The sequence below is a fragment of the Aspergillus pseudotamarii genome, assembly GCF_009193445.1.
Source record: "Aspergillus pseudotamarii strain CBS 117625 unplaced genomic scaffold BDV38scaffold_96, whole genome shotgun sequence".
NCBI classification, from domain to species: Eukaryota; Fungi; Ascomycota; class Eurotiomycetes; order Eurotiales; family Aspergillaceae; genus Aspergillus; species Aspergillus pseudotamarii.
In genome coordinates this window covers 95345-104076 of record NW_022475110.1, presented here as the reverse complement: position 1 = coordinate 104076, position 8732 = coordinate 95345, and the positions used below count along the sequence as shown (strand labels likewise).

At 51.5% G+C, this 8732-nt stretch overlaps 4 protein-coding genes across 4 annotated transcripts; 2 read left to right on the top strand and 2 right to left on the bottom strand.

The window, feature by feature from the left end:
- Window positions 1-2448, top strand: BDV38DRAFT_262939 (serine/threonine-protein kinase). The gene is made up of 3 exons (XM_032056156.1): window positions 1-727; window positions 786-2100; window positions 2157-2448. The coding sequence occupies exons 1-3, from the start codon at window positions 649-651 to the stop codon at window positions 2239-2241; spliced, it is 1479 nt and encodes a 492-aa protein (XP_031907975.1). The 5' UTR covers window positions 1-648; the 3' UTR covers window positions 2242-2448.
- BDV38DRAFT_228294 (uncharacterized protein) lies at window positions 2436-3245 on the bottom strand. The gene is made up of 3 exons (XM_032052895.1): window positions 3183-3245; window positions 2705-3037; window positions 2436-2622 (listed from the first exon to the last, which is right to left on the bottom strand). The coding sequence occupies exons 1-3, from the start codon at window positions 3195-3197 to the stop codon at window positions 2536-2538; spliced, it is 435 nt and encodes a 144-aa protein (XP_031907974.1). The 5' UTR covers window positions 3198-3245; the 3' UTR covers window positions 2436-2535.
- Window positions 3246-3309: 64 nt separating this feature from the next.
- Window positions 3310-5284, bottom strand: BDV38DRAFT_228278 (cytochrome P450). Its single transcript, XM_032052894.1, has one exon. It carries the CDS (start codon window positions 4807-4809, stop codon window positions 3604-3606), a length of 1206 nt encoding a protein of 401 aa, XP_031907973.1. The 5' UTR covers window positions 4810-5284; the 3' UTR covers window positions 3310-3603.
- A 568-nt stretch (window positions 5285-5852) lies between these two features.
- Window positions 5853-8051, top strand: BDV38DRAFT_262931 (cytochrome P450). Its single transcript, XM_032056155.1, has 5 exons — window positions 5853-6390; window positions 6442-6447; window positions 6516-6567; window positions 6634-7350; window positions 7421-8051. Exons 1-5 carry the CDS (start codon window positions 6225-6227, stop codon window positions 8031-8033), a joined length of 1554 nt encoding a protein of 517 aa, XP_031907972.1. The 5' UTR covers window positions 5853-6224; the 3' UTR covers window positions 8034-8051.
- The last annotated feature ends 681 nt before the right edge of the window (window positions 8052-8732 follow it).

Here is an 8732-nt window from a genome sequence, read left to right as displayed (position 1 = left end):
TTTTTTTCTGCAATTTTCGGCCCCCCCTCCAGCGACCAGCGGGAAAAACAACACAGCAGCAACCCCTCGGCTCGCCCTTATCAAAGGGGTCGTCGGCCACATTTACCCGTTTGATTAGATCCAACGTGCTCGAATAATTATCCTCTCGTGGTGATGACACTCAACTTCGCCCGTGAGTCGAGCGATCGACCGGCGCTCCGGCTGCCCAATCCCCCTCCCATGCTACATACCCGTTCAGGCAACGAGACTTTGGATCGCCCCTCCACACCTTCACAGAATGGGTTTACCAGTCCTGTCCAGACGCCGCAGGGCAGTCCTAGCAAAAACAGATTTCCACCGGGCGCCCTAGACCTACCAAATGTCTTCGATAAAGCGATGAAGCTGAACCCCACCTCGCCCAACAAGGGCACCTACGACCATTACAATCACCCCATGTTTTCTCCCAAAAAATCAGTGGAAGACTTCAGTGAGAGCGTCATTCGACAGCCCCCAGGGAGTCCGACACGCAAAGCAAATAAGGAGAACACACCCCCGAGTCCGACGCGGTTGGCCAAAGACCTCGGCCCAAATCCTGCCGCGGCCGCCATCTCTCGTCACCAGCCGTATCAGCCACGCGATGTAGAGAGCATCCAGAGACGTCAGGTGCAGATGCGGGGGTTGACACCGGAGGAGATGGAGAAACTGCAGAACCCTCGGGTAAAACGATTAGTAAATGTGACGCAGCTCTGTAGGTTTCCGCGCGCACATTCTCAACCGATGGTATCGAGTCGGCTAACCGTTTCTAGATTTCCTCGACCATTATTTCGACCTCCTCAGTTATGTGCATAATCGCCAAACTCGCTACTCTCAATTCCGAAATGCCTACCCGGAGCCGCCCGCAACTCCCATGGATGACTACGAGCCGGCCCTCCTCAAATATCTGGGTCGGGAACGGGCCCACCTCCGCAAGCGCCGCACCCGTCTCCGCCAACACGATTTCCAGATCCTGACGCAGGTCGGCCAGGGTGGCTATGGACAGGTGTATTTGGCGCAGAAGAAAGATACCCGGGAGGTGTGCGCATTGAAGGTCATGAGCAAAAAACTACTGTTTAAACTGGACGAGATTCGGCATATTTTGACCGAGCGCGACATCTTGACGGCCGCCAAGAGTGAATGGCTAGTCAAGCTACTCTACGCTTTCCAGGATGAGGACCAAATTTACCTTGCGATGGAGTATGTGCCCGGTGGTGATTTCCGCACACTCCTGAACAATACAGGGGTTCTGCACAACCGCCACGCGCGATTCTATATCAGTGAGATGTTCAGCTGCATCGACGCCCTGCATGCGCTGGGTTACATCCATCGTGACTTGAAGCCGGAAAACTTTCTGATCGATTCCACGGGTCACGTGAAGCTGACCGACTTTGGCCTGGCGGCCGGCATGCTGAATCCGGGTAAGATCGAGTCCATGCGCGTGAAGCTGGAGGAGGTGGGCAACACGCCGGTGCCGTTCGGTCGTCCAATGGAGCAGCGCACGATGGCCGAGCGACGCCAGGGATATCGCACTCTCCGCGAGCGTCAAGTCAACTACGCCAAGTCCATCGTGGGATCTCCCGATTACATGGCGCCGGAGGTATTGAAGGGCGAGCAGTATGATTTCACGGTCGACTACTGGAGCCTGGGATGCATGCTGTTTGAGGCCCTGGCGGGATACCCACCTTTTGCCGGTGCCACGGTAGATGAGACGTGGCAGAATCTGAAGAATTGGCAAAAGGTGCTACGCAAACCAGTATATGAAGACCCGAACTACTTCCTGTCGCGACGGACGTGGGATCTGATCACGAAGTTGGTAGCTTCGAAGGAGAAACGGTTCAAGAATATCCATGAGATTCACGCCCATGACTACTTTGCGGAGGTTGACTTCAACCGACTGCGCGACCAGCGTGCGCCGTTTGTACCCGAACTGGATTCGGAGACGGACGCAGGCTACTTCGACGACTTTACCAGCGAGGCGGACATGGCCAAGTACAAGGAGGTCCATGACAAGCAACGCGCTTTGGAGGAAATGGCAGAACGAGACGAGAAGATGAGCAAGGGTCTCTTCGTCGGATTCACATTCAGGTACGTTCGCCCTCAGATCGGTCATAGCAACATGGGTTCTAATGAAACGGGTATAGGCATCGAAAACCGGCAATGGACGGAGGACGCAGCTCACCGCGCAAACCCATTGCGACGGATGGGTCGTTCGGGACGATGTTCTAACCCATATCTTCTTTCCCTTCACTTTCAACTTTTTCTTTTCCTCCTTACTGGCACGGTACGAGCTGGATCTCGAATTGACCATGACTGGATTTGATGAGCGAGTATATGTTTAATGTTCATGTCTGACTGTATGCATTACCGGGTCAAGGGTCATGGTCTGGAGTTGAGTGTAATTGCTTGTATGATACATAGAAGGTATCTTAGACTGATAAACGAAATCAAGATTTTCAAAGCCAAGTCGTCCCAGGGACATTGTAGCCAAGAAATCCCTCCTAACGAAGGAAGAATAGAAATCTAATCAACATCCAATTGATGCACCATCTTCAAAATCTCCGACTCATTATCCCCAAGCACAGCCCGTCCATTCGTCCAATCCACCGTCTAACAAAGCCAAATTAGCCCACCCTTCATTCCCCAAACCCCCAACAAAGACAAGAGAGAAAAAAAAGAACGGTATACTCACAATAGGCCTAACCAGCCCCTGCCCCCCATTCTCCTTAAACCTCTTCACCGCATCCTCCGCATCCCTCGCCCCTTTCACCACCTGCTCAACCCCATACACAATCCGATTACTCCCCGCCCCCGCCGGATCCGCCGTCACATAGTCCAGGATATTCCGCAGCTGATCTGTCGTCGGCGTCTCCGTCGTCACTTCCAATTGGAACTCGCCCCGTTTGGTCGTCTGCGGTTCGCCCGCTTCGGCGGCGGCGAGTGCCCGTTGTAGCGTTTTCAGAGCATTTTGCGACGCCGGCGTGCTGGGACTGTGGAAGAGGGTTATGGGGTCGAGGGTTTTAGCCTGTTTTCGGAAGAGGATGTATGTTAGTTGGTTTTGAATTGAATAGGTGTTTGGTGGTCGGTGATATCTTTTATTTGGGGGGAAGGTTGTTTGGAGATGGGATTGGATTGGATTGGATTGGGTAGGAATTGGGATTGGAACGTACAAAGCGGAAGACCATTTTAACTGCTTTTTTTTCTTTTCCTTTCGAGGGTTAGATGGATTTTTAGTTGTGTGATATGAGATACTGAGTATTGAGTCTTGATTATTGTAATTTGGTTTTGGTTTAGGTGAGTCGGAGGTGGTTGGGTCTGATTACGTCATGTTTTTTTTTTAGTTATAAATTGTGGTGCTGCTTCTGGTTTGGGTTAGTGGCTATTGTCGGGGGCCCGATTTGGTAGGGTGTTTTTATTCTGGGTCACGGGAGTGGGGATGGATGTCTTGTTCTGGAGTCGTAGAACAATGTCCTCTACATCGCAGCACTATTTGATCAGATAAAGGGAGATATTTGGCATCCTTCTATCTATGTTTCAAGAGGTATTGATATTGATGAAAGGAATCATGTAATGTGTTGTTCAGGTTCAGGTTTAACTACCGTATGGGTATTCTGCCCGTTCTCGAAAATGCAATATCGCCCCAGTCTTCGGAACAATCGCAGAACGCCAATAGAAATACCTCTTTTCCTGCGCCCCGTCCAGCATCCTCAGGTCATAGCGGAGCAGGACCTGCGCCAGAATGAGCTTGAGGAGAAGCGAGGCATAGTACCGACCCGGACAAGCCCGTTTCCCTAGCCCCCATACCGGGAAGGTGACATCGGCGTCTGTGAAGTCCGAGGTAGAGGTTGCTCTGGATTTGGCATCCCAGTCTAGGTTCATGAACCGGTAAGGGTTGAAGGTGAGGGGGTCGGTGTAGGCCTCTGGGTCTTGGAGGAGGGGCCGAAGAGGGATGCATGCGATGTCGTCCTTCGCCAGCGTTGTTCCGTCGAGTAATGTGAATGGTTGGAGGACCTTACGCCGTAGCGAGATGGAATCTGTTGGGTGGAGGCGTGCGGACTCCTTAAGGAAGCCGTTGAGTAAAGGGAGATTGGTAATGTCTTGGGCTGTGTTGATTGCGCGGACCTCGTCGCGCAATGCGGTGGTGTATTCGGGGTGGAGGGAGAGGTCGTCGAGGGCGTAGAAGAGACACATTGCAGGTTGGTGGACGGACGCGAACCAGATTCCTAGGAGGACTTGAACGATTCGGTGGGCCGGCCATTCGCTCTGCTGGTTCTTGCGTGCAGCGGCGTTGACGAAGAACTGGATGCAGTCTGTATGTCCTGGGGTGGTGGTGGCGTTAGGGAGACGGGCTTCAACGACTGGAACGAGACGGTCTAATAGGATCTTCAGCGCTCTGTGGCGGCGCATTAAGTAAGGGGCAACGAATGGCGCGAACCACGAGGGCAGGAGGCGGAGTACTTCGGCTGTTTCCATTAGATGCTCGGGATACTCGAGTGCGGCGTTGAGAAAGACCGGGTCACTTGATACTTCTGGACCGAAGAAGACCAAGGCGTTGGTGGCCGTAATCAGTCGCTTAGCCATAGGAAATATTTGTAGTGCGTGCCATCCCCCAGACAGGGGCTTGCTGTCTGTTATCTCCTCTGTGAGAGCTCTGGCTATACAGTCGGTCAAGGGGTGTATTAGGGCTGGCAGGTGGGATCGCAGCTCGGCTTGGAGGGCTCGTTGGTGGACGGTGCCGTTCGCACTCATGCAGTCGTCCACTCCTAGGCCGTCCATAGTGTATTTGGGCTGAAACATCTGCTCTTGTTAAGTCCTGAATGATATGTATATATATAAAGAGAAGGACGTACATCTTTGGCCAAAGCATGCAGTGACAAACAGGTGTCTGGCGCCTGGACCAGTTGCTTGATATGCTCCCTGGACGAGAAATGAACTTGATATGCTTCTGGTGTGCGTATGGCATATGGAATATCTTTTACCTGAGCAATACAGGCTCAGCTTTCCATGACCGGTTTCTGTGATCCTAATACTTACGTGTGCTTTCTGCAGTATCTCGGGTCCCTTCCAGAGATATTGGAGCCGGCGGATAACCCTGAAGATATAGATGGAAGGCTCGATAAGAATGATATTTTGATGTCTCTAGGACATGGCATTAGCAGTGCTTCTTTCTTGTATTTGCGGCTGACGTACTGGCTCTTGGGATTTGGTCCTTATGCGAATCCACAGCCGAAAGCAGAGTAGGAATAACAACATGCCACAGAGAGGGGCAGGCCCCATATTGAAGGGATACGATAAGCTCTGCATGCCGATTCAGATAGGAATGTCGTATACAACTATAAAACACACGCACACGCACACACAAGGAGGAAGATAGCATTTAGGACGCAGAACCCAGCTACAAAAAGAAGAGCCTACGGCTTCCCAGCTACTATCTTTCACATGCTCAATGTATATAATCTTGACTACCAATGTTGAGGCTGCGGGGTATTTTTCATATAGTAAGCTGTACTGCAAGAATATTACAAGTATTAAGCCGATTGTTACTGGACGTATGAGAAGCCCTAAGAGGAATGAGTTGGAATAAGCTATCATCCTCCCGTCCGGCAGGATGGCCACGGCGACTGTGATTCAGGTGCTGCACCGTACTTTAAGCATCACGTACTAAATTCTTACTCGCATCCGTTTAGCCCTACAGTTACATCGTTGGATTTACCCCGCTCGGGGTCTCATTTCATTCATGATCGTCTCGGAGGTAGATAGGGTTGATGATCTCCTTTCGTGTCCTGACACGAGAACTATCACTAAGAATAACATCCGAGACCTGCATTCTCTCGTAATCTCAGACATTTCTTAACTTGGTCGATCTCCAACTGGATGGTGTCATGAGAGTTAAGTGAGTCAGCTCGGGGCCGCGGAAAAGGTTGCAAGTCAGCTGTAGTATCCAATTTATCCTACAGACAAGTCGACATTTATGGCGAGGCAGATCCCCGCCTGGTCCCGTAAAGTCTAGGGTCTAGAAAATCCTACCCCTGTCCAGCTTACGGACCGCGCAAAAAAAGCAGTGGGATAGCGTAGCAGGTAGTTTGCCTCGTTCTCCGAAATCAAACATAGTGCTCAATATAAGGGTAATCCTGAGAGGCGGTTATGGCGCATGTCTTTCTCACACCGTCTCTTCGCTTTTTATATCTGTTCCAGTGTGTTTGTTCTATATCATGTCAGCTGCCATTCTCGACTTTGGGCTTCTCCAGCGTGAATTGAGCGTGCTCAATCTAGTTGTATGTGGTGTCATAGCGTATGTGCTCTGGCGCCTCTGGCGATTCACCGTCCGCCCTTTCTTCGACCCCGACTCTCCGAGGGAGGTTCCATATTTCATCCCATGTAAGTATGGAATGGGATGGTTGTTATCTCACTGCTTACCAAACCTAACAGTTGCTGGTACGGCCTGCTTACTAGTCACTTTCGCTCGAGACCCCCGATTGGGTAACGCTAATTACTTGGAAAAGGCCATGCAATCTCGATGCTAAGGAACCCCCATGATCTACTATCATTCGCAATGTGAGTTGCCTGTTCGATCCTTGACATTATACTTAACGTCGTCCGCCTAAGTGTGTAAAACAACAGCAAGTACTGCAAGGGCAGTGGAGAACCAGTCGCTATCAATGTATTCGGACAGACGATTTACTTCATCCTCTCCGAGCAGGATGCCACTGCGGTGCTGAGAGAACCACCACAAGTATCACATAAGGAGCACCTCAAGAGCCTCCTAATGGGCCTTGGGTGCTCAGAATTAGGGATCTCGGAGATGGATCACGATTCCCAACCAAAGGCACCAGCATTAGTCCTGGTAGCGGAGGAGTTCATGAGGAAGCAGCTCCTGGAAAGGTCTTTAAGTACTGAGCTACTCGCTCGGTCCTTGGAGGTCCTGGAGTCCCACGTTCGATGGGATGCAATCAACGCCCCAACTCTCCTCCGGACCTCTGAGGACGAGCAGGAGCGAACTGTCTCGTTGTGGAAGTGGGCGCAGACCGCGATCATCCGCGCAGTTGCTACGGCCTGGTTTGGAGATTCCATCTGGAACCTCTCACCGAGTATCGTTGAGGATCTGGTGTGTCTTGAAATGGACCTGTGGAAGCTGCTCTTCAAGTTACCACAGCCATGTGGCAAAAAGGTTCGTGCTGCCAGGGCCAGGATGCGACGCTGCTTGATAGAATACATGCGTCTACCCCCGTCTAGTCAGAGCGACCAATGTTGGGCTGTCAAAAACGCTGTACCAGAGATGAGACGCCGTAGGCTGAGCGAGGATGATATGGCTTCGTATTTGCTGATGGTTCTCTGGGGGTGAGTATTCCATCTATCTTCCTTTTTCTCTTCCCCCCCCCCTCCTTTTTACAAAGTTGACGCACTTCAGCTCCAACGCAAACATCTTCAAATTGGGCTTCTGGCTTCTCGCACACATCTGCTCAGACCAGGCGACCCTAACGGCCGTCGTGGCCGAAGTAGACGCCATTATATCAGCCAGTAACCACGCTCAAGAATCTCTCTCCGCCCTCTCGATGCGTCTGGAACAAAACCCCCTCCTCGAAGCCCTATACAACGAAACCCAGCGACTGACGATAAACTCCGGCTCCGCACGAACCGTCGAGCAAGACGTAACTATCAACGGCCGGACATTCAAAGCCGGCGCGCACCTTCTCATCCCGTACCGCCAGCTCGCCATGTCTCATCCACTGCTTGCACAGGACTGGGATCGCTTCCAACCGGACCGGTTTCTCTCTAATCCTACCCTTGCACATAGTAAGAGCTTTCTGCCGTTTGGAGCGGGGAAGCATAAATGTGTGGGCCGCTTCCTGACCAAGCGGCTAGCCCTAACTTTTACCGCGCTAGTCGTGCACCGGTTTACAGTGAGCCCGTTGGATGAACTTCCAGCCATAGAATTTACACCGGTAACTTCGGGGCCTGGAGGGCCGGTGGGGGGGAATGATATGCAGCTGGTCATTTCCCAACGAGATGTTCTATCTTAGGACAATCAAAAATTATGACAAGAGGGATATGTAACATCGAATACAACGCATGAATAGGAACAGCCCTTCCTACTACCTCGTATCTTGGCTTACAGCGAACTAGCGTAGATGAGGTTCTGATGGGCTTATCACCCACCATTCCATACTCAAAAGGGTGGCAATTCGCACAAGTGCCTTGGCCGCGTGCATAGTACCCCTGATAATTGTAACTTCCCGGCATTAGTGTGATGCGAGGCGTCCAGAGAAGTCCATGATGATGGCTGTCATCATTTCATCGTCTGCAGTTGGTTCTCCCTGCCCCTGCTCTAGTTGCACTACGACCGCCACCCTCGGCTGTAGAATTAGAGAGCCGCGACAATGCCTCAGTTGGGAAGGAGGTGGTCTGGAAAGCCAAGTTTGCTGGGCAGGGTGAGATTGGGATGGGGTGAACCGTGAAGATAAGCGGGGAGATGCATGAAGGAGGGGTAAGATTTGCTATCGAACTTGGCAGGGAGCAAGGGTGGGAGTGAAAAAAAAGAAAAGGTGTACTAATGGGTTCGATGCTACCCTCACTGCGAGGTGCAAGGTATAGTTAGCTGGCAGAAGTCGAGTGGAATGGTTCTAAAGATGCAGCGTTGCGGGGTTATAGGGTTATATTTAATCTGCATTAGTACTTCAAGAAAGCAAACACCGTTCGGTCAGGCGGAGCTGATTGAAGCC

Excerpts from the sequence above, each read along its gene's own strand:
- BDV38DRAFT_262939 (XM_032056156.1), top strand. The coding sequence starts at position 649 with ATGCGGGGGTTGACACCGGAGGAGATGGAGAAACTGCAGAACCCTCGG. Across the intron at positions 728-785 it reads AGTAAATGTGACGCAGCTCT|ATTTCCTCGACCATTATTTC; the intron begins GTAGGTTTCCGC and ends AACCGTTTCTAG. Across the intron at positions 2,101-2,156 it reads TTCGTCGGATTCACATTCAG|GCATCGAAAACCGGCAATGG; the intron begins GTACGTTCGCCC and ends AAACGGGTATAG.
- BDV38DRAFT_228294 (XM_032052895.1), bottom strand. Across the intron at positions 2,623-2,704 it reads AGGGGCTGGTTAGGCCTATT|ACGGTGGATTGGACGAATGG; the intron begins GTGAGTATACCG and ends TGGCTTTGTTAG.
- BDV38DRAFT_228278 (XM_032052894.1), bottom strand. The coding sequence starts at position 4,809 with ATGTTTCAGCCCAAATACACTATGGACGGCCTAGGAGTGGACGACTGC.
- BDV38DRAFT_262931 (XM_032056155.1), top strand. The coding sequence starts at position 6,225 with ATGTCAGCTGCCATTCTCGACTTTGGGCTTCTCCAGCGTGAATTGAGC. Across the intron at positions 6,568-6,633 it reads GATCTACTATCATTCGCAAT|CAAGTACTGCAAGGGCAGTG; the intron begins GTGAGTTGCCTG and ends GTAAAACAACAG. Across the intron at positions 7,351-7,420 it reads TTGCTGATGGTTCTCTGGGG|CTCCAACGCAAACATCTTCA; the intron begins GTGAGTATTCCA and ends GACGCACTTCAG.